At 39.9% G+C, this 25,600-nt stretch overlaps 1 protein-coding gene across 2 annotated transcripts in view; it reads left to right on the plus strand.

The window, feature by feature from the left end:
- Positions 1 to 25,600, plus strand: part of EFCAB11 (EF-hand calcium binding domain 11) — a 63,892-nt gene that overhangs the window by 7,435 nt on the left and 30,857 nt on the right. For both annotated transcript variants that reach the window (XM_082234334.1, XM_082234333.1), the window contains exons 3-5: positions 2,598 to 2,643; positions 10,617 to 10,718; positions 11,446 to 11,536. In XM_082234334.1, the coding sequence (XP_082090460.1) occupies positions 2,598 to 2,643; positions 10,617 to 10,718; positions 11,446 to 11,536 (239 nt within the window). The remainder of the gene's footprint in view (positions 1 to 2,597; positions 2,644 to 10,616; positions 10,719 to 11,445; positions 11,537 to 25,600) is intronic.

Below are 25,600 nucleotides of genomic sequence, written 5' to 3' on the forward strand. Positions count from 1 at the left end.
CCCTCCAACATCTGGATTAGCAGCAAACAAGGATTGCAAGCCTAGTTCAGATGCTGTTCATGATCTTAGACTCTGTAAGCCGTGGTTTGTCCAGTTAGGGTGTAATGCTAAAATATGGCTTGCCACTAAACCAGGGAAATTCAGCCTGTTTCTTCAGTCCCGAGGACAATTAACAGCACAATGCTGTACAAGTCTGCTCAGAAGTAAGTCTCATTAAGTTGAAAAGGAATACATAGGGTTTCAGCCTTAACTGAGAAATAAGTGCTGTTGAACTCATTGGGGTTTACTTCTGAGTAGACATGCTTAGGATGACATTGCTTATTGATTTCCAGCCTTGAAAAGATTTGCCTAATGAAGTTTTAACAGATTTTTGTTTCATATTACCATGTATAAAGATGTGAATCAAAGTAATACCTTTTGTGACCATGAGATGTCGCTGTTAATGCTTTCCATAGTGATTTGGAAAGTAGCTGATCTATGATATTTTTCAGTGACTTTATTAGAAATTCTGAGGCTGCACTTACCTGTTCTCTAATCTGTGAGAAAGCTTTACTGAGCACAGTTGGATTTGCTTCTGAGTAAATATGTTTAGGATTGTACTTTATGTCTGTAGTCTACAGTCCATTTGCTCCATATTTGTTCTGCTAATTCTAATAGAGTAAATGGCTTCTAGATTACAGTCCAGCTACTGATTCAAAATAAGACCATTAATGAAATTATATTTCACTTTCACATAGTCATATTTCTTTTCTTTCTATGGAGAAAGATGCTAGACATGTTGCCATCATTAAATAGCCTGAGTTGTATGGAAAGCAAATAATGGTAGGAAAAACTGATCTTAAATTTTTAGATACATTTTTGGCATTTGTTTCCCTTTCAAAAGTATAATGTTATAGACTTGTTCAGTACAAAATTATATAGAAGTTATTTCTTTTATAAATGAAGACCCATCTGTACACCAGTTTCTCTCAGAGCATCCATATTTTTGGAATGACCTAATTGCAATGCAGATTGACAATGAATGATGTGGAATTTATTTGATAATTGATATGCTGTGCAACCCTAGCTTCCCTTTTCATTTACATCTATCGTTCTCTTCGTTCTTAACCTGGTTAAACTATAAGGTTTATCAATCAAAACATAACGAGTGGCATCCAATGATGTCTGACTACTTGCACAATTGAAATCCACTTGCACAGCAGAATTTCCCATTTGTTTTCTCCCCCCCAACCCCCCCCCCCAGCTCTGCAGGTCCTAATTCTAAAACATATTTTTATTTGTTCTGGCGTGGTCATAGCTTGACCTTCCTGCAAGATAAAATGCACATATCCACAAAAGAAATTCTGTTTTATTGAGTTGTGCATCTGTTGTGAGCAATCAATGCAGTTGGCATACACATTTGGAGTGGCATTGTATTTAGCATGGACCAATGAGGGAAGGGGAGCATTAGACTCAGACAATGTGGGCCTAAGAGTATGCTTCCTCTAAAACCAATTCCACTCACATACTCCTATGGTTCTTTAAGCTGTAATTGGGCAATCCCCTCACAGCTGAAAGGATTGACTGCTGGGACTAGTCATTAATATGCTGTCATGATAGTTGTGGACAGTGTGGTCAGATGAGGAGGCGGAATGGAAGGAGCTTGGAGAGTTGGAAGCGGCTGACCCAGAGGAAGGCTCTAGTGAGATTGGGGATGAGAATTTGGGACACCAAAAGGAGTTATATCCAGAGGAAGGTCCCAGTTGAGCAAGAAGTCTGGGTTCTAGGGACAGGTCTACTAGTCTGTTAGGAATGGCCCATCACTGTGATAGTGGACACCTCAAGTGCTATGTTACGAGCTACCAAGATAGCTCCAGTGCCCTCCCTCGTCAGCGAAGGTCTCCTTCAATGGAGACCTCTAAGAATAAGTCCAATGGCAAGCTGTCTTCACTAATTCATTCTCCAATGATGTGGAAGTGGTAGTATAAGCAAACCATGAATGGCATGGGCAAACTCGGCCCTCCAGATGTTTTGGGACTACAACTCCCATCATCCCTAGCTAATAGGACCAGTGGTCAGGGATGATGGGGGTTGTAGTCCCAAAACATCTGAAGGGCCGAGTTTGCCTATGCCTGGTCTAACCTCTGTGGTGGAGTGCCCATTTGTTTGTGCATTCCAGAGACTTGGGACACAACCTTCACAAATAGTCCTGCCCACCCTGCTCTTGAGAAGGAGAGCAGAGGGGCATGCCAACTGTTGAATCAATATATTAGCTAAGCTTATCCACATCTTCTAGTTACCTGCCAGCTTATAACTTGTAACCCCATGTTGGAACACTTTTCTGATTTCACAATTAAAGCATTAAAAATCCCATGTTCCTCTCCAGCATGTGCACTGCCCATTTAGTTTAGCGTCTCAACTTAATGGGAGTTCAGAGAAATGGGTCATGCCTTTAATTTTCTGACATCTGAAGTAAATAGCTGAACTGAAAGTAATTGTGGGTAAGACTGTGATAGTGGTTTTGCAGAACTGGGTAATGTACAGGTAGCAAATGAAACAATGAATTGAAAGAAATGTACCGAGTCATTTCTTGATGGTGTCATTTTTGTCTATTCTAGGTGGAAGTGGATTCAGTCATGGCTTCTGTGAAGCAAAATCAATCTGGTATGTACAAGCATCATATTTTGATATTCTCTCTCTTTTTAACTAGCGATCAGAGCTCAAACATGATAGAGTTAGAAAATAAGTATGGAATAGCTTTAATTACTAAACTTGTGAGAAATAATATATTGAAAAATATGCATTCAGGTTCACTTTTGGTGTACAATATTGAGCTAAATACTACAGATTGAATGCTGCCCAGCTCAATGGAACTGGAGAAGTGATCTTCTCTACAGCACTCCCCATCCCCCACCCCTTATTGTGGTGTAGAGGTGAAAGTAAGGAGCTCCAGTTTCAAGTCTCCAGGGAATGGGAAACTGGATCATAGTCACACTTACATTTCATAGTACGTATTATTTATTTAAGAAATTTCTATCCTATTTAAGCAAAACCTCTTAGAGCTGCTAACATAATAAAGATGAAAACAACAATAAATTCTTGAAACAATAGTGACAGAAAGACAGCTAAGTCTGATTAAAACAGAATATAAAAACTCACTATCTAGAAAGAGGGAAGGGAAGGTGGGATCTAGGCTGATATCAAGGAAAATAGAGAGGAAATAGAGAGGAAAGGGACAGGGCAAAATGTCCCAGGTTCAGTCTTCAGCTAGGACTGGTAAAGACCCCTGTCTGAAACCCTGAAGGTTTGCTGCTGATCAATTTAATCCTTTTTTATAATTAATTTTTATTCATAATAATAATAATAATAATAATAATAATAATAATAATAATTTATTTATACCCCGCCCATCTGGCTGGGCCTCCCCAGCCACTCTGGGCGGCTTCCATAAAAACCAAAAATACAATAAAATATCACACGTTAAAAACTTCCCTGAACAGGGCTGCCTTAAGATGTCTCCTGAATGTCAGGTAGTTGTTTATCGCCTTGACATCTGCTGGAAGGGTGTTCCACAGGGCGGGCGCCACTACCGAGAAGGCCCTCTGCCTGGTTCCCTGTAGCTTTGCTTCTCGCAATGAGGGAACCGCCAGAAGGCCCTCGGCGCTGGACCTCAGCGTCCGGGCAGAATGATGGGGGTGGAGACGCTCCTTCAGGTATACTGGACCGAGGCCGTTTAGGGCTTTAAAGGTGAGCACCAACACTTTGAATTGTGCTCGGAAACGTACTGGGAGCCAATGCAGGTCTTTCAAGACCGGTGTTATATGGTCTCGGCGGCCGCTCCCAGTCACCAGTCTAGCTGCCGCATTCTGGATTAGTTGTAGTTTCCGAGTCACCTTCAAAGGTAGCCCCACGTAGAGTGCATTGCAGTAGTCCAAGCGGGAGATAACCAGAGCATGCACCACTCTGGCGAGACAGTCCGCAGGCAGATAGGGTCTCAGCCTACGTACCAGATGGAGCTGGTAAACAGCTGCCCTGGACACAGATTTGACCTGTGCCTCCATGGACAGCTGTGAGTCCAAAATGACTCCCAGGCTGCGCACCTGGTCCTTCAGGGGCACAGTTACCCCATTCAGGACCAGGGAATCCTCCACACCTGCCCGCCTCCTGTCCCCCAAAAACAGTACTTCTGTCTTGTCAGGATTCAACCTCAATCTGTTAGCCGCCATCCATCCTCCAACCGCCTCCAGACACTCACACAGGACCTTCACCGCCTTCACTGGTTCTGATTTAAAAGAGAGGTAGAGCTGGGTATCATCCGCATACTGATGAACACCCAGCCCAAACCTCCTGATGATCTCTCCCAGCGGCCGCATGTAGATGTTGAAAAGCATGGGGGAGAGGACAGAACCCTGAGGCACCTCACAAGTGAGAGCCCAGGGGTCTGAACACTCATCCCCCACCACCACTTTCTGAACACGGCCCAGGAGGAAGGAGCGGAACCACTGTATAACAGTGCCCCCAGCTCCCAGCCCCTCAAGACGGTCCAGAAGGATGCTATGGTTGATGGTATCGAACGCCGCTGAGAGATCCAGCAGAACTATGAAACAGCTCTCACCTTTGTCCCTAGCCCGCCGGAGATCATCAACCAGTGCGACCAAGGCAGTTTCAGTCAATTTCCATTATACATTCCATCCATGTTTAACATCCATTTCTAACATATACATCTTTTAGACTTCCCTCAGCCTATCTGACAATTTTCCATATTATCACGATTACTCACATTTCTTAAATTTATATTGCGCTTTAACAATCTTAATCTTATCATATCTTTTAAGCAACATTTCTATCAATCATTTTCACAGAGCTTCTTGAAAGCCAACATGCGTTAATTGCTCCTCACATACATTTTTGATATACTCTGTAAATTTATTCCAGTTCTCGGTGAATCTCTGATCGCGTTGGTTCCGAATTTCCCCGGTTAATTGGTCCATTTCTGCATATTCCATCAGTTTCATTCTCCATTCTTCCCTCGTCGGCATTTCTTCCTGTTTCCATTTCTGGGCCATCAAAATTCTAGCTGCTGTCACTGCATACCTAAATAACTTCACATCCTTCTTTTTAATTTCATTCCCTAATATTCCTAATAAAAATGCTTCTGGCTTCTTAACAAAAGTATATTTCAACATTTTCTTCATCTCATTATAAATCATTTCCCAGAAACCTTTCACTTTCTTACACTCCCACCACATGTGATAAAATGTTCCTTCTTTTTCCTGACATTTCCAACATTTATTACTGACTTTATACATCTTACCAAGTTTCACCTGTGTTATATACCATCTATATATCATTTTCATAACATTTTCTTTTATTGTAGTGCTTGCAGTGAATTTCATTCCTTCTTTCCACAATTTTATCCACTCATCAAATTGTATATTATAACCAAAATCTTAGGCCCACTGAATCATAACTGATTTTACTTCTTCATCCTTTGTATGCCACTCAAGTAATAATTTATACATTTTTGATAAAATTTTAACATCACTATTCAGAATTTCTTGATGAAACCTAGATTTCTTTACCTGAAAACCTCTTTCTGACATCTCTTTTTTAAACATTGCATTCAACTGAAAATAGTGCAACCAATCATTCACATTTTCTTTAACTTCTTCATATGGTTTCAATTTCCATTTATTACCTTCTTTGATTATCAAATTCTCATATGTAATCCATCTCCCTGTCATATTGATCTTTTTCACACTCATTATCTCCAATGGTGATAGCCAATATGGAGTTTTAAACGCTAATAAATTTTTATACCTATTCCAGACTTCAATCAACAATCCTCTAAAGATGTGGTTTTCAAAACCTTTATGCACTTTATTCTTTTCACACCATAAATACGCGTGCCAACCGAATCTATTATCATAACCTTCTAAATCCAACAATTCTGTGTTTTCTAACTTTATCCATTCTTTCACCCAGCAAAGACACGAAGCTTCATAATATAACTTTAAATCTGGCAGGGCAAAGCTTCCTCTATCTTTTGCATCTGTTAATATCTTAAATTTTATTCTTGGCTTCTTGCCCTGCCAGATATATCTTGACGTTATTCTTTGCCATTCTTTGAATATTGTCACACCTTTAATTATTGGAATTGTTTGAAACAGAAACAACATTTTTGGTAGCATGCTCATCTTTATCGTTGCAATTCTTCCCCATAATGATAGTTTCATTCTTCCCCACACCTCTAGGTCACGTTTAATTTTATTCCATATTGGTACATAGTTGTTTTGAAACAGGTCAATACTCCTGGGAGTTAATGTAATCCCTAAATACTTAACTTTCTTAACCACATTCATCTCTGTTTGTTGCTGTATTCTTTCTATTGTCTCTTGATCCATATTCTTAACAATTATTTTAGTTTTTTTCCTATTTAACTTAAAGCCGGACACCTGACCAAAATGTTCTATCTCTTCTAACACCTCTTTAACACTCTGCATAGGATCTTCTATAGTTATAACCAAGTCATTGGCAAAGGCTTTGACCTTGTATTCATTACAACCAACTGTCACACCTTTTATTTTTTCATTATTTCTTAGGAAGACTTCTAGGACCGAAATGAATAATAACGGAGATAAAGGACACCCTTGTCTTGTACCCTTAGTTATAGCAATGTTCTCTGTTATAACGTTGTTAACAATTAATTTTGCTCTCTGCTCCGAATATATTGCCTTTATACCACTCAGGAAAGATTGACCCATATCCATATATTCCAAATTCTTTAACATAAATTCCCAAGAAATATTATCAAAGGCCTTCTCGGCGTCCACAGATATCAACATCGCTTGTTTATCCTTCCTGTTTGACAGAAGTTATTATGTTAATTATATTTCTTATGTTATCTTTCATCTGCCTACCAGGAAGGAAACCTGTTTGATCCTTATGAATCATTTCCTTTAATACCTTTTTCATCCTATTTGCTAAAATATTTTCAAACATTTTATAGTCATTATTCAATAATGAAATTGGCCTGTAATTTTTAACCTGTGTTAAATCAGAGTCTTGTTTGGGAATAAACGTTATATATGCTTCTTGGGAATAAATGCCGATCAATTTAATCCTGAGCTAGATGGACCAATGACCTGACTAGGTATAAGGCACTTTCACATGCTCCAGAAAGGGTTCGCTTACTCAGACAAAGAAAAGGCAAGAATGATAAAAGAATGTATATTAGACTTTGTACTTATCACAGCAGAAATAGTGTTTAAAAGTGCCTTTTACGAGAGGGGTTATAAAGAAGATTTAATTCATTTTCCCTCCAGTTGCCTTGGAGCAAGGTTGGTTTTTTTAAAATAAAACAAAAGCAGTCCTTTAGCTTACAGAAATATATGTTTATATTGGTAAGGGACCTGGGGGTAGAACCTAGCTACTTTAATCTGACATTCTTCCTTCACTGCCATGATGTACCTGAGTGGCATTCCTCACTCCAGCTTCCATTTCACACCTTCCGTTTCTGCTTGGAAGTCAGTCATCTTATTCCTAACAACATCTTTGATGAAAGATGAGAAACTGAATCTGAACTTGAATGGAAACTTCAGTTCAAATGAACACACATTGGTGTAAGATACTTTTACTAAACCGAACAAAATCTTTCATGAAAAATGAATGAAAACCATATGCTGCTTAAGGTTCCTCTGCGACTCGGCATTTTTGAGACGAGAAGTCATGTGTGATCTCACCTCCAGACCTAAGTGTTTGTTGGAAGATTTTGCAAGGGGGCTTGTTGCTTGCAAGACAGAATGCCTTGCATTGATCATAGTGACAGCCTAGCTCAGGATTATCTTATGATGTGCCAGTGCAGTTTCTCTTCAATAGGCATGGATAATCCTGTGTTCTGATTTCTGTGAGCCTTCTAGATGTATTGTGAAATTACACACACATTATTTTGAATTGTCCTGCGTTTCCTATATCCCCAAATCAGTTTTGAAAGCCCCTGTGTAGAGGTGACTTCAGAATTACGTGAATCCTTTAAGCTGCTAAACGGACGATGTAAGAAGAGCCCTAACTGGAGCAGACCATGGACCAATCTAGTCCAGCTCCCTGTTTACCACTCAAGCCAACCAAACACCTATGGGAAACTCGCAGGCAAGAGATGAACACAGTAGCCTAACAGTGTGTGTGTGTTCGTATGCACAAACATTTATAAACAGCCAGATGAACAAGGGAAGATACAACATAAGAAACCTAGAATGAAAGGAAATAGAGTAGAATTTCACACTTCTCATCTGCTAAGTGTGTAACCAGCGCAGAAGGCCTATGTGCATAGCATTTTAAGCCCTATATTACATTCATAAGACTAAAATGCAAGCTGGTGGCCTGGAGAATTTAACTTCATCTAATGCTCCAATGAATACATATTGGGAGATGAGTGTCTGTTAAACATGGGTCACTTCATAATGTAAGCCAGCGTGCATTAATGAAATTGGATATTCAGGCAGGCAAATACAGTATGTTTAGACATTCCCTGCTATTAAAAATTTGCACATCATAAACAGAACCTGATAGTTGAAGACAGTGTGGTCTTAAAATCCTTGAAATAGATAACATCCCAAACCCTCTGAAACAGATTTTGGAGGGTGCATGGAAGTCTGCAGGGGTGAGGAGAGGAAAGGATAAGTCCCATTTGTGCAAGTGAATTGCACAAGAAGAATGCCACAATTGAATATTATCCATAATGTTTCCATAACTGAATTGGGAAAACAACATTCAGATAAGCAGTTCATAGGGTAGCAGATAAGGGTGGTGTTCCTACCTGTGTAAATGATATGATGTGGGAATGAATCCTGTAGTTCTTACATTAAATATTGAGATTCTTTTTTCTTGAGCTGTAAATGTTGGAGTGGCAGATGATGCTGTGGTCTAAACCACTGAGCCTCTTGGGCTTCCCGATCAGAAGGTCAGCAGTTTGAAAGCCCCGCAATGGGGTGAGCTCCTGCTGCTCTGTCCCAGCTCCTGCCAACCTAGTAGTTCGAAAGCACACCAGTACAAGTAGATAAATAGGCACCGCTTCAGTGGGAAGGTAAATGGTATTTCCATGTGCTCTGGTTTCCGTCATGGTGTTCCGTTGCGTCAGAAGTGGTTTAGTCATGCTGGCTATGGACAAACACCAGCTCCCTCGGCCTGAAAAACGAGATGAGTGCCGCAACCCCAGTCGCCTTTGACTGGACTTAACCATCCAGGGGTTCCTTTACCTTTTACCTTACACAAGTGCTCCATATTATCTGAATAAATCATGACGGGAGTGAGGAGCAATAAGGTTTGGGCTTGTATGCTCCCTTTTTTAACTCCAGCATGGCTGCAAGGATGAGTTCAGAAGCCTTCACTTTTAAAAATAAATGTCTGAACCCAACAAACCTATTCATTTTATATACAGTTTATTTGAAATAAGTTGACTTCAAATCATGAGTTATAAAACTAGTTTTGTTTAGCAAACTATAGTTAACTAACTGCCCTGTGTTCCTCATAGGAAAGGTGGTATGCAAATTTAATAAATATAAATATATAAATATAAATATAAATATAAACCACAGTTGAGGGGTTGGACATAATACTAAATTGTGTTTAATAAAAAATGGAAGCAAAAAATGTTGAATCTCACAGAGGGAGATGTGCATGAGTCCAGGGCTCGCTGCAACTTATCTCTCTCACAGTGACCCATGATTTATTGTGACATTTGAACTGGCCCCATTATCTATCTATGCTCATTAACTGTGTTCTTGATTTTGACAAGACCACAGCTGTACCTGTTCTCCCTGTCTAGAGGAAAAAACACGGCATAGGAGTTGAAAAGAAAATACACAATCAGATTTTTCTGTTGACTTAAAAAAAATTACGAAAGAAAATAGAGAATTCTGACTTTGCATTTTAAATTGTATCATTGGCAGAATAACTTCAAATCAATTCCAAGTTGTTTAGTTCAGTGCCCGGTTTTACACATCAACAGAGCAGAACACAGAATCAGTTGTAATGGAGTATCACAGGAGGTACTAAAAAAAATAAGATCCTTTTTATTTATGTCACACATAGTTCAGTATAGCAGCTTAAAATCATAACTACTGTATACTAACAGCCACCTGTTATAGCCCACTGGTTTCTCTCTTTCTGCTTATACCCAACTGGTTTCCCACCAGGGGATTTGATTCTTATAAGCAGTAGCACTATAACCCTGTTTTAGGCTGCAATCCTATAGCTACATATATGCATGTAAGTCCCATTGAAATCAACAGAATATACTGTGTAAATATGTTTAAGCCTCATTATTTGTGCAGTAGAAGAGAAGTGAACTGCAGTAGTATAAAAACCCTATTTCAAGAATTGTTCTTTTACTTAACATATTAAGATGGCAGTCCTCCCACTTACTGGAGAGTTTGCCACATGGTACTTACTTTTGAGTAGACATGTATAGGATTGCAGGGTAAGACTGCAATCCTGTGCACACTGACTGGGGAGTAAATAGTGACACCTCCTTCTGAATGAGCATTCACTCCAAAAGTGCTATGCTGCTTGTGTTGCAAATAATTTTTGGAGGAATAATGATAAGCATTTGACATATGCCAAATTTCTTATTTTTCTAGGTGTATCGCTTGAAGAATTTCTAAATCTTATGAGTACAAAGAAGGCTGCACATTTTTACCAAAGCGAAGTAAGGCAGCTATTCACTGCTTTTGACAGGCAATGTAAGTTTTGCTTTCATTCCGCAAGTCTTATTGTTTTCCATTACTGTTATCCTCACAACAAGCCTGCGAAGCAAATACAGTCATACCTTGGAAGCTGAGCAGAATCTGTTCTGGAAGTCCATTTGACTTCTAAAACGTTTGGAAACCAATGTGCGGCTTCTGATTGGCTGCAGGAAGCTTCTGCAGCCAATTGGAAGCCGCGGAAGCCCTGTTGGACGTTCGGCTTTCAAAAATAGTTTGCAAACCGGAACAGTCACTTCTGGGTTTGTGGCATTCGAGTGCCAAAACGTTTGAGAACTAAGCTGTTTGAAAATCCAGGTATGACTGTATGGCAGATACTGGCAGGCCCAACATCATCCAAGAGCTTCATAACCAAGAGGTGGTTTGAGTAAGGTTATCCTCAATCTTTGTCTGATCCTTTAAAGTGCAATACCACACTAGCTATTTATGAACAAGAAGAGGTCAAGAAAATACAGGTTCTTGTATTTCCTGGTATTATTTAGTTATTAAACCCAAACACAATAACCAGGTCTGGAACTAAATCCCATCTAAATTTATGTGCACTTGAGACGTCACGTCCTTTAAAAAAATAATAAGAGGGATTCACACTCTTAGGGAGTCCTTGGTTCCAGGCTTTAAATGTGTCTTAATCCTGATTTATAGATTCACCACTCTTCTAAATATTTAAATGTCTTTCCTCGTATACTTTCTCTCCCTCTTTATCAAGGTAGAGGATATTTGTCTTTAGAAGATTTCAGAAAAGCTTTCAGTGTTGTGGCCCCAAAGCTGCCAGAGAGGACTGTAGTTGAAGCTTTCAGGTAAGATGAACAGAATAATTTGGTTGTGTTTCTAAACTGCAGACATGGCTCAGTCCAAACCACTGCAGGCCTTGTGTCTACAAGCAAAAGGATCTACTTAGAGGAAAGCAGAGCCATGTTTCCTCTTCTCTCCACACAGCACAGTCACACAGAATGGGAGTCCTGCACACATCTCCTATAGCCCTGTCCTCTGTCACAGAGCTCAGGGCAGCTAGTAATATTTGAAAACAATAAAACCAAGGAGAAAAATTACCATGTAAAGCAAATGCCGTTAATAGTAAAACAACCTCGGCAACAAATAGTAAAATCAGCAGAATCAGATTGCATAAAATGCCAAAGAGAATTAAAAGGTCAGCAAGGCTGAGCAGCTACTTAGCTGAGAATGGATACGGAGTTCCAAAGACAAGGCACCACGACTGTGAAAGCCCTACTCCGCTTCAGACGGTACAGGCATTCTGAGCACAGTGCATCTTAATGGTCAGCCAGGATCATATGGTAGCAGGAGAACTCTCTCCATTAGCAGCTATTCTACCTGGCTGCATCTAAGGGACAAGTGGCATTTCTTTATAAAAAAATATTTTTTCGACTGCCCTTCAGACAAAATCTTAGGATAGTGTACAAAAATATTTACAAATGAGATAAAATGCCATTAAAAACAATACAGTCTGATCATTAAAATGCCTGGTTTATCTTAAATGCTGAAACCACTGAATAGGTCTGTTGATACAGAAAAGTCTCCAAAGATACCTGAACATTAGGAATGACAAAGCCTGCTGAATCTCTCCTGGAAGAGCATTCCACAGTCTTGGCATTCAGTATATGCACCTTGAGTTCATTGGCAGAAAAGCAATATAGTGTGATTTAAACGAACAAATATCATGCACCCCAGAGCACCTTGCCTTCTATTCACACTGCATTGCTATCAGTGGGAGTTGCATTGGAATACACATCTCATGCAGTACTTGTGACACATGTTATTATTACTTGTTGAGAGCTCTGAATCCTAACCACTAGACCACCAGGGAAGTGACTGTTATTATTACTTGTTAATACCTTTTTTAAAAATTGCAACCACTGTTTGATGAGAATGAATATATATTTAGAAGTTTGTATAGTATTTAAAATTGCAAGCATTGATTCGAGGGTTTAAAAGGAAATTAGTCATTTTTAGGGCACATACAGTAGTATACTATATGGTGCTGCTATCCTTTACCTTATACTATATGGGCTACTTTTACATTTGCAAAAATTGTAAGTTTTTTTCGCTTAAAGATTATGTTAAATGTGTGTTGTCCCTTCTGTTCTCTGGATAAAAGATGCCCAAGTAATTCCATAATCCAGAAGATTTATATAAAATGAAGTAATCTTATATATTTTACATCAAACTACTCATGGTGGGACAAACAAAAATGTATTGCAAAGAGCTCCAAAAAGATCTCTCCTAACTGGGTGAATGGGCATTAAAACGGCAATGCAGTTAATTATAAGCAACTAGAAAGTTGCGCACATTTGGGGCAAACTTTGTATATATGCTTAAAGGGTGTAAATTGGCCGTGATTGCCCAGGAAAGAGATACAGTGGTACCTCAGGTTAAGTACTTAATTCGTTCCAGAGGTCCGTACTTAACCTGAAACTGTTCTTAACCTGAAGCACCACTTTAGCTAATGGGGGCCTCCTGCTGCTGCCGGGCCGCCGGAGCACAATTTCTGTTCTCATCCTGAAGCAAAGTTCTTAACCCAAGGTAATATTTCTGGGTTAGCAGAGTCTGTAACCTGAAGTGTATGTAACCCGAGGTACCACTGTATTGGGGTCATAGTGATATAGCTCAATGAAAATGTCCCAGTGGCATTGCTTGGACAACACAGTAAACCAGATTGTGTCTTAGCAGCGCTACGTGAGCATGTGGGTTCTCGGAGAGGAGCTTCCAGCTCCTTTGCTCCTCTGTGGTCCTAAAGGAAGCCAAGGTTTGTCTCTGATTGTCCAAACCCAGGCTCATGGTGCAGCTCTCTCCAGATTGCCGTAACCGATCAACAGCGCCAGATGCAGTTGGTTGGTGGCTCCGCAAAAAGCACTCCCAAATTACCCAGCATTTCAGATTAAAAAAGGATCAACCTGGAAGCCAACTAGATGAGATGAGAACCTAAGAAGTGCCTCAAAATGGCATCCATGTGAGATAGGGGCAGGGATTAGGACATAGTGCAATGCATACAATTTATTTTATTTTAACTGTCATCCATATGACAGATAAGGTAGTAAAATACATGTAGGTGATATAAGCCTGAGTTCATCATTTGAGGAACTTGTGGTTATAGTGAGTACATAATAGCACATGGACTGGCACCCCTTTTTAAAAGTAAGGTTTTATATGGCAGATTTTAGAACAGATTAAATAAAAATCATACAAAATAATCCAGCAATGTGCATCTCATGAGTCAAGTGACTTGAGAAGGGAGAAGATAAACTGTGCTCGGCTAAATGTTGCTGCTTTCTATTCCTGCTAAGCATTTCCAGTTGTTGCAAAGTTTTGACATGCAGGAAAAACTCTCAAGGGTATCATTAGTTAGAAAATATTCCCTACTAAAGTACAGAGCACAGGCCATTAAGAGATAGTATATTACATGCCGAGCACTTAAGAATATACAACACACTTATACAAACAAATCCAATAGTTGCCTGCTGGGGTCAAGACACAGGTGGTTGTATGAGCCAGTGAGAGTGTTTATGTATGTGCTCATGCGATTTACACACACACATGCATATATATAATGAAAATAGTATTTTTATGGAACTGTACGCATTAATTTATATGTTCCTTGAAATAGCAGTGTTTATGTAGACATATTGTTTTAAATGTCTGTTTTGCTTTTGGGAGTGCAGTCCCATTATGTGTTTTACAAGCTGGTCTCTGACCATAATAAATTATTATTATTATTATTATTATTTAGACATCTTTTCTTCCCGTTGATTAAAGTCTTCTAATTTGTTATAAACAGAATATTCTGAAGAGGACACATGCCATCAAAGTTTTACCAGCTTGTACAATAAATCTTTATAATGCGGAGCACCAAAATAAACATGCATTAATAGATCAGTTGAACCATTTGGTGGTGCTAAATAGCCTTTTCTAGGCAAGTAATAAAAGACAAACTATAATACATGCATTTGATATTGTTTAATGGAAATCAGAATTGTCTTCCATCTTGCACAGTATGGTTTTTCAATGTAACTTTTCAAGATGTTCATATTAACCAATGTTGTTGAAATCTGTGTAATATATTCAATTTTTTATGGTCAACATACTAGAAATAATAAAAATAAAACTGTACAGTGCATCATTATTTTACGTACAGAGTAATATATAAAACAAGATATAAAAAATGACTTTGGCTCAGGGATGCTTATATAGAAGATAACATATGAGTTAAGTAGCTCTCCCTCCCCAGTGATCATTCCGACTTGAGATAGGTAAAATCTGTTATACACATGTAACCGTTTGTCTTAGGTGACTTTGAGGTTACTGTTAAGCTCATTATTTGATCTAGTGTCTAGACTGTAGAAAATACATTATTATTATAGCAGTGAATACATATCAGTTTCCTTTTATGCTGTCTGTTATCTTAAGTCTGAAATGCACATCAGGCACTTCATGTGGGCTAAATCTGCAAAAGTGTTACGTTGAACTGATATTAATTTCCCTCCCTCTTGTTCCTGAATTCCAACAGTCAGCCAAGCCTAGCAAACAGCAGGCATACTAGGGCTGGAGCTAGACACATCAAAGAAACAATTCAGTTAAACGCGTTGTAAACTTCATATAGGGAAATCCTGTTGGTGAAAAATGGGACTCCACAGCGCCATCTGGTGTCACAGTGTTATAATGTCTATAAAGCAGTTTATCTTTACGCTGCATAGTATTGGAGCTATACAAGTACTGACAGTGCTACTCTTGCCCTGCCTGGAGCCTCTTTGCCCAGGGTAGGTGCATGGCTACCTTGTCAATATTAAGTGTTCCTGGTGTTTTGCTGGCTACTTCAGCTTTCTGGGGTGGTGGACAGAAAGGGAAGGGAAAGCAATTTGTTGGTTGCTAATGTATAGACTAACTTGATGTCTTACTAGCATGGAACAAGTGGCAGTTTTTGTTTGGTAGCATAGACTTCAACACTTTCCTTTTGTTAGCTCAGGTTTAAATTGATGTAGCAGGTCAGAAAAAATGATATGGCAATAAATCACTGTATTTCAGCAAAATGTATTGTGTTTATGCTATAATTCAAAATGGGCATCTCCTCTACAAGTTGTCATTCAGAGACCAGTTAACAGAAAGGCTTGCATATTTTGTTGTGAAGTGCTCGTTTTATAAGTGTGAACCCATAAAAATAATAATGGAAAGGATGAGAAGAAGCACAGGCCAAAAAGGGAGGAAAGTTTCACACCTTCTATTACCTTATCAACCTGGGAAAGGAGTCCATCTAGGACAGTGGTGGCGAACCTATGGCATGTGTGCCAGAGGCAGCACTCTCTGTGGGCACGTGCGCAGCCGCCAAAGCACGGCCGTTGGTGGGTTTTGGCAAAGTGGGCGGCTGCACCCCCCATGCTGTTGCGTGTGGGAAACGCTCCATAGAATGTGTGCCTCCTGCAGCAGCGTCAAGGGGAGTTGTATGCCTGCCAACCAGCTAGCACGGAAGGGGGGGAGGGGAGCGGGAAAACAACAGGTGTTTGGGTGAAAGAGAGAGAGAGCATGCACAGGAAGGGACACGTGTGCAACTTGCTCACCACACTTCCTGTTCCGGGCTGGGAGGGAGGAGCGGCGCCCCTGATCTAGGTGGACGCCGCTCTCCGCCTCCTCGGGGCTCCTGAAAGACATGGGCAGGAAATTCTCTGCAGCGATAGTGCGTGTGATTGGTGGCTGTGACAAGGGCTGTTTTCAATTTGCTGTCGTTGCGGTGGAGACGATTGGTGTAAGCCGGTGATGCTGGTGAGCTGTTTTCTGCAACCCCTCCCCCAAAAGCTCAACAAATCTTGATAATACAACACCCCCCCCAAAAAAACAACCCCTGAACAACTCTGGACAATCCTTCCCCAAGCTCTTAGTGGCTCTTAGTACAGCCCTCTAGTGAACCTTCTGGAAAAAGTGTATTTCCAAGATTTGATGGCTCATAACTTACTTTTTTTGAAGTAATACCAGTCCTTTTTTTCTGTGGGGACGCAGGGGGACGCATACCCCTAAACATTTTGTGAATTTAACGGGAGAGAAAAAATCCCTGTATTCATTTCCCCCAATTATAACTATTTCCCCCGATGGTGATTTTCTTGAGTCAAAATGAGAGTATCACTAAACATTTTTTTAAGGAAAAAAAGTACTGAATTTTACCATAAAATTATATATCAATGGAAAGGGTTACATTAACCCTAACATATGAGGGTTTTTTCCTAAACTAAAACATCAGAATTCAGGTTAAATTGCCGTGTTGGCACTTTGTGATAAATAAGTGGGTTTTGGGTTGCAGTTTGGGCACTCAGTCTCTAAAAGGTTTGCCACCACTGATCTAGGAGAAGTAAAATTCTGGTCCTAAATCTTGGCTGCCTTTCAGCATACCGGTTATCTTCAGAAAAGAAGAGGCTAAGGAGTAAAGCCTACACAAACCGGAAGTGGAGTCCCTAATGCTGTTGGATGGAGTCTTGTATGCCTCCTTCTGGCAACTCATGCATCTGAGCTGGTGACAAACATATTGCTCTGCCTTTGTTTGGACCACATCAGCAAGACCAAGAGAGGGGTCTGTCCTATTTTCTGGGCAGCCTAGGACTGCCATACACATTGCCCAGGTTTGCACCCCGGGGAAGTCACTTTGGTGCTGCTAAGGCAGCAGTTTGACTTCACTCCCCCAGAGGTGCACCCCATTGTCTCTTGAGACAGACAGATGCCAACAACAAGTCCTGGACTGTCTTTTTCCCATTTCCTTCCCCATTGAATGTGCATGGATCCACTTTTCTAACAAGAGAATAAAGTTTCCCTATTGTGGAAACAGGGTTCTGCAAACAGATTTCTTCTAATGAGTGTATAGAGACCTATCAGTATATTAGCTGAAAAAGCGTTCTCATACACTGAGATAACCCATGGATCCTATACTTTACCCCATAAGAATCCCTACGTGGCTCAGCCTTCTGCACTACACCTGATTATTATTTCTGCTTCCATGGTTCTTTGGATCAGGGTATGTGAGATGACATTAACCAGAAGCAGATAGTACATTCTATTGTGTTCTGCATTTTATGCTAGTTTACACTTGGATGAATAGGATCACACACTAGAGGCATACTAATGCCTGGCATATTTTTGTCTCCTCTGCTCGAAAATGACCTCATTGTTTCTGGCCTATAATTATTCAGTAATATGAAAATAACCTGGTTTTGTGTAGATAATCTTCAGTCAAGATCTTGTGCTCTTTATGAAATTTTGATTTAGACATGTACTGCAGAGCAGAGTGAATATGAAACATTCATCTTCCCATGGCTAGTTGCCATGGGAACATAGTATACAGTGCAATGTCATTCCAGTTCTAGAGATGTCTGCAGTAGTTTTTCTTTGTTGCTGTCCTTTCTTAGGCCATTGTGTTGCAGGCTGCATATTTAAATGTGCATGCAGCTGTATGTACATGTAGCATCATCTTTGTGGAATAGTCTCTAGTGGCTGACACATCTGCTGGCATGCTTTTCTCCTAAGTCATAACTCTTATTTGGGTCTGGAATAATAATAGTAAAAAGTTCAGTTCTTCACATTTTGGTTCTTTAGAATGAGATGCAAAATGTATCTTTGTTAGCCCAAACAGACCATGTAGACATGTTATGAAAACAGGGCACTAGCTTACATTGGATAAAGATGCAGAGAAAATAATTCCTTTATTTTCCCCTACAGCCTTCTATATCCCTCCCTGAAGTAGATTGTCCATCTGCTATAGCGGTATTCATTAAGAAATTACTAAAAACCGATCCCAAGCTAGAAAATATTTGACAGGGTCATTGGGGGGAAATGTACCTGAGATAAGTATTTTATTTCAACATGCTAAATGTAAATTGCTTTATATTTTTATATGAAGACTGTTTTTGAATTTCAGGCCACATTTGACTGCAACAGGAGTTAATTTCCTCCTGCTTATTACTTTATTCACCCCATATTCAGCCCTCCATTAAAAAAAACCCTTGCATGCCTCATTATTCAGCTTTTGTTTACTTTCATATATTCTCTAAAGATTTTATATTCAAATAGCTCAGATTTTGTCAGTATCTTATAAAACAGTTTAGCTAATTTCAAATATATATTTGGTTTAGTATGTTCTTTAAATATTTTCGCTTTCAGAAATCCCCAAAGTGTGCTCCTGTTCTTCTCTGTGTGACCCAAACACCCGTCTCTTAAGAAGCCCACTGTGGCTCTCTCCTACTTCCTTTTGTTGTCATTGTGTGTAGCTTCTAAATTAAACTCACTTAATGGTAAGGAACCTGTGTGTGTTCCTTGACCCAGGCTTGTCCAGCTGATGACAAAAGCTAAGCTTACAGTTAAAAATGGGAAACTAATGATTTGAGTCCTACAGATGCAGATACGATGCAATATTAATTGCGCTTTTATGGAAGCATGTTACATCAAAATCAGTGGGACTCTTCAACATAAGTGTGATTAGGAGTGGACATTAGAATTCTTATTTTTCCACATCATTGTCCTTTTTCTCCCTTTAAGCATTTATGCAAACTGAATGTTGTTCATTTTGCAACCCTAGGATTTATGGCCTGCCTCTGCTTATAAAATCAATTATATCCTTATGCATGTATTCTTAACTTATCCAGTCATTAATTTAGTGAATTTTGCTGTAGGTTTTGGTAAACCTTTTGCTATGCTAGTATTTGTGCTTGTATAATTTTCTTACCTCTAGAAAAGATTCTATTCGTATCTTTTAAGCTTTGGATAATTGTTAATTTCAGAGTCATGAGTTTAAGCCCCACGTTGGGCAAAAGATCCCTGCATTGCAGGGGTTTGGACTAGATGACCCTCAGGGTCCCTTCGAACTCTACAGTTCTATGATTCTGTGTTCTCGATGTACATGTATATGTGTGTTAATCATTATTGGTAGTTAGAAATTATTTAGGGAGGAAAATGTGGAGAGGGCAAGTGTAGATATTGCAAAGGAAGGAACAAGAAATTGAAGGCATAGTAAATTCAATTGTGATAGCAGTTTGAAGTAGAATAGTACATATGGGAAAAAGAAAATGTTCCAAGATAACATACATCTTAATGTTATGCATGTTGCTTAGCAACAAGCAATAAAAATGTGGACTAATGTGTTAAAAGTAATTCAAGGGGGGAAACCATGTATGTCTTGTAATCAAGTATTGGAAGGGGTTAAAAGCAAGAGCTGGAGAATAAAGAGTAAGTGTCCAAAAAGCTGCAGAAAAATATGAGAACAGATTCTTGTCTCTCATCATTTTACTTCAAAGTAGCTGGCACAGGGGGAGTCATTGGTTTTCAAACAGCGGCACACCATTCACTTTTGTTTGTTTGTAACATTTTATATTCTGTCTTTCCTCCAAAGAGCTCAAAGCAGTGTTCTGACCTCCCCTTCAACAGAACAACTCTTAGACTAGGCTAAGAGATAATGACCGGTCCATGGTCACCCAGTGAGCGCCATGGTTGAATGCAGATTTAAACTCAAGATATCCTAGTATCGGTGCAGCATCCTTAATTGCTGTACTGGCTCCTTTTTGCAAATCTCATATTACCGAAAAGTGCAATGGATATCAAAAATTTGATTGACGTGTGCTTCTGAAAATTCCAATACTATGTTTAGTCATAGGAGCATAGGATGTTGCCTTATACTGCGTCAGACGGTTGGTCCGTCTAACTCAGTATTGCCTCCTCCAAGGTTTCAGACAAGGAGACATTTTCAGCCTTACCTGGAACTTAAAGCTGAGACCTTTCGCATGCAAAGCAGATGCTGTACCACTGAGCTACGGCCCTTCACATTACAGCATTTCCAATATATAAATTACTTACAATGTATAATAAAAATATTTTAAGCTCATTTCAAACTTTTCCTTTTTTATAATAATTTTTTACTTAATTTTCAAAAGTTAAACATGTATACATAATAGGTTTGTCTTTTCCTGACTTCCCACCCAATTTCCCATGGTGTTTTAATTTCCTCCCCTCTGCTGCACAGTGCCTTCTATTTCTTATACCAAATGCATCAATACTGTATTCTCCAATTCTTTCCACTGCTCATATTTCAAATCTTGCTTGCGAGTTCATGAAACTGTAATATTTCCCTAAATAGTCCAAAAAGGGCTTCTATTCTTCCACAAAGTGATCATCGTTAACTTATTTTGGTTTTGGTTTCAAACATTTCCATGGTTTAAGGTAGGAACAGATCTTTGGAGCACCATTGTAGCACTTTTCTGTAATGAAACATCAAAATGACAACATTGTTTGGATTGTGATCTTACGGTTTTATATTATGCTTTTATGCTGATGGCCCATGGTTAATCCAGTTACAGTAAGATAGGAAATAAAAGCGTGAGCAAAATCTTGAGTATATCTCCAAATCTGGGAGAGCTGTGTACAGCTATTAACCAAATGAAAAACAACAAAGCCAGTGGACCTGATGGGATATCTGCCGAAATTGTCAAAGTAGACGGAATTGAATTTGCACAACAACTTCACAAGCTCATCGAAAAAATCTGGGAAAGAGAAGAAATCCTAGCAGACTTTAGAGATGCCAAAATTATCAGTCTCTTTAAAAATGGTGACAGAACTGGTTGTGGAAACTATCGAGGCCTCTCTTAGCAGCGGCTGGCAAAATTCTTGCAAGGATCTTAGCAAACTGTCTCGTAACAATATCCGAGGTGACCCTTCCTGAATCCCAAAACGGTTTTCGGCCTTCTAGGGGGACAGTGGACATGATTTTCACCTCTCAACAGCTTCAAGAAAAATGCAGGGAGCAAAACCAACCCCTTTATATGGCGTTTATTGACCTAAGGCTTTCGACACTGTAAGTCGTAATGCCCTGTAGACTGTCCTTGTGAAAATTGGCTGCCCAGATAAATTTGTAAACATCATTTACTTCCTCCATGATAATATGCCAGCAACAATCGCAGATAACAATGGCTCTCAAAGTGAACCATTCACAGTGGGATCAGGTGTTAAATAGGGTTGTGTTATTGCCCCAACTTTATTCATTATTTTCATTCCAATGATCCTACACTTTGTTGAAGGGAAACTCCCCACCGGAGTAGAAATCATATATCGAACTGATGGAAGGCTCTTCAGTCTGAGCAGGCTGAAAGCAAAGAGTAAGGTTACTGTAACTTCCGTCATAGAGCTTCAGTATGCTGATGACAACGTAGTGTCACCACGCTCAGAGGATGACCTCCAAACCATCCTAAATATCTCTGCAGAAGCTTACAAAAACCTTGGCCTATCACTCAACCAAAAATCCAAAAAACCAAAGTGCTACACGAACAAGTACAAAATAACCCCTCTGCAGTGCCACAAATCCACCTCAATGGTGTGTCGTTGGTTAATGTCGATCACTTCTCCTACCTAGGCAGTTATCTTTCCACAAGGGCCAACATTGATGCCGAAATGTAGCTTCGCCTGACCGCTGCGAATGTGGCATTCTCCTGACTGAAGTGCAGAGTGTTTGAGGACCGGGACATTTGCAGGGAAACAAAAATGCTTGTTTACAAAGCTATTGTACTACCAACCTTACTATATGCTTGTGAAACATGGACCACTTATAAACGCCATCTCCAACTACTTGAAAGATTCCATCTCAGAAAAAATTTACACATCACTTGGGAAGACAGGCGAACTAATATCAGTGTACTGGAAGAAGCAAAGATCACCAGTGTCGAAGCAATGATTCTTCAACATCAACTTCATTGGACTGGTCATGTTGTGCGGATGCCTGATGATTGTCTTCAAAGCAACTACTCTATTCCAAACTTAAAAATGGACAGCGTAATGCTGGTGGTCAACAAAAGATGTTTAAAGACTGTCTCAAGGCAAATCTTAAAAAAGGTAGTATAAACACTGACAACTGGGGAACACTGGCCTGTGAGCACTCAAGTTGGAGAACAGGCTTTACCAAAGGTGTCATGGGCTTTGAAGACACTCGAATTCAGGACGCAAGGGAGAAAAGTGCTAGGAGGAAGGCACACTTGGCAAAACCACACCGTGATCAACTCCCGCCCAGAAACCTATGTCCCCACTGTGGAAGGACGTGTGGATGCAGAATTGGTTTCCACAGTCACTTACAGATTCATTGTTAAAACTGTATTTATGGAAGACAAACTTACTCGGTTATGAGTGATCGCCAAAGAAGAAGATATTCCCTTTACGCAGAAATTTAAACATATTTGGACAAAGAATTCATTGCTTTTCTACAGACTTAAAATATATGCTTAAGATCTCACCATTTTCTTGATTCCTTATTTTTCATATTTATTGCAATTATGCATACATGATAGTTGACTTGGCTCAGGAGAAGGCACAGCTGACCTGATTTCTGTACGCAGTGGTAGTAGACTTTGCAGGCCTCCAAGGAAGCCATTTAACTGTTATCTGTGCCTTCATTTCTCTTTTCTTAATATTGGCATGCTTGGCAATTTCACATCTGTAGTCTGGAATCCTTCTGTGCCACATCCACAGGGACCTTTTATAATAAAATCTAATGTTAATGCAACAGAGCTGTTAAAATGAGTCAACCAAGAATAATTTCCCCATTTTAACAGAAGTGAGCAATGAAGAATCTGCTATTCCAAAACATATAATTAAGCATGAAGAAAATAATGTATTGAAGCCTTTTCTGGTGTTCATTTCTTTTTCAGTTTCATTATCCAGATATTGTAAGGTGACAACTCAGTGTTGAATATAAGTCAAAACTGTGGTACAACTGGAGGCTGAGGATAGTGGATTGCTTGAGCTCAAGAGTTTGGGGCTGCTGTGAGCTACGCCAAGGTTACTAGAGCATCAACAACAGAAGTTAGGCTATCCCTGTCCAGATAGGGGCTCAGCTGGGCCACCAGCTGAAACTGATGGAAAGCTGATAATATGCCCCAAAGCTGATGATATGGCTCTTTATTTTCTTCCTTTTTTTACTGGCTATATTTATTAAACTGTAAGCAGAACAAGTAACATGATGCGGTCCCAAGTCACAAGCAGAGTAAGGGAGAGACAGTGAGGAAACTGGAATTAGCAGATATGAGGAAGTAAAAGTGTGTGCTGCGGGGAGAGGAATGTTCCATTTAGCAGGCATGAGAGAACAGGTGACTTTTAAGCAGGGTTTGGGTTTTCGTTTTCATTTATGAAAGAGGAAATAGATGGATTTGTTTGGGCATTGGTGACAAGGGAATTCCAGGATAATGTGACGTGATGGAAAATGGTGTTAGAAAGAAGGAAGGGAACATGAAAATACTGGAACCAGCAGAACAAAAATAAAATAAAAATGAAGAGTATAGAAAAGAAGAAGAGATGTGCATAAGAGATGTAAGCAGGAGAGTTTATAGATTGATAAAATTCTGCTATCTTTTTTTTATTCTTGTAATTTAATTAAATTTCTATTCCACCCTTTCTCCCGAAGGAGCCCAGGGTGGCAACAAAGCAGCAAAGCAAGGCAATTTTTCAGAAATAAAATAAATAGAAACATTCAAAACAGTCTGATATCCTCACAGCTAATAATTTCAAGGTTGCCCAGAACAGTATTTTTCAGATACTGCCTGAACAGTCATGTTTCAAAATTCATACTGAATGAGGGAGACAGATGGACTGTACCTGTCTCACCAGAGGTGGTGTTCCATAAATGGGGAACCACTATTGAGAAAGCCTTATCATGGAAAAGGATGCCCTGGGCAGGTTTTCTTCTTTTAAATTACTACTACTGCCCTTTCGGGGCAATACTTGAGACCTTCTAATTGCAAAGCCATATTTGCTTAATATTTTGGCAGTATTGCCCACCTCAAAAGCCCAGCCAACCTTGGTATCTCAGTGGGATCCAATAACAACAAGATTTCCCCCCTTACATTTCCTCTCTTTATCCTCTATACCATAGACGTTTTAGTATCTTCCAGACTTGTATTAGGATATATGACATACCTTATGGCAAGTTAATTTTAGCTTTTTGCTGCCATTTCACATCTTTACAGCCACAGTCATGTGAGATCCACGGCAACTCTAATGATCTATTTCTTCTTCCTTTTAAGAAGGACTGGATTCATTTTGCTTTGCACAGCAGTTTGAAAGTTCACACAAGGAGAAATATTTCATACTATTTATTACCAGTTATGAATAGTGCCTGGATAACAGCACTTCTAGAAATTCTGCAGAATTGCCATCTAGCACCATGGCATGCTGGGAAAGGAAAACTGCCATGGCTGGCAAGCATTTTTTGCCTCTGGCAAAGTAACCCTAATGAACTACGGCATTGCCACCTAAGGTTCTATTTCAATCCCCAAAAGCGACTGTACCATATTTTTCGTTCTGTAGGTCGCACTTTTCCCCCTCCAAAAATTAAGGGGAAATGTATGTGCGTCCTATGGAGCGAATGCAAGCTCCTTGGCTTCAGCGATAGCAACGCGAAGCCTCTGAAGCGCAGAGGGAGCGCTCCCTCCGCGCTCCGGAGGCTTTGCGTTGCTTTCGCTGAAGCCGCCTGAAGCCCCCGGAGCTAGCGCAGCGGGAGTTCCCACCGCACTCCGAAGGCTTGCAGATAGCCGCCTGAAGAGCGAGAGGGGTCGGTGCACACTGATCCCTCTTGCTCTCCAGGCTTCGCTTTGCTGGAGAGGCACTGCACAGTTTTCCCTCTCTGCGCAGCGCCCCTTCAGCGAAGCAGGAGGAGAAATGGAAGGGACTCCATTTCTCCTGCCGCTTCGCTGAAGGGGCGCTGAGCAGAGAGGGGGAGATTTTTTCCCCCTGTTCTCCCCCTCTAAAACAAGGTGCATCCTATGATGCGGTGCATCCTATAGAGTGAAAAATATGGTAGTTCTTTGCCCCATTTATGTCCTTGCAGAGAAATACCTGTTTCTCAAGTT

Source organism: Podarcis vaucheri (assembly GCF_965113315.1).
Source record: "Podarcis vaucheri genome assembly, chromosome: 1".
Classification (NCBI taxonomy): Eukaryota; Metazoa; Chordata; class Lepidosauria; order Squamata; family Lacertidae; genus Podarcis; species Podarcis vaucheri.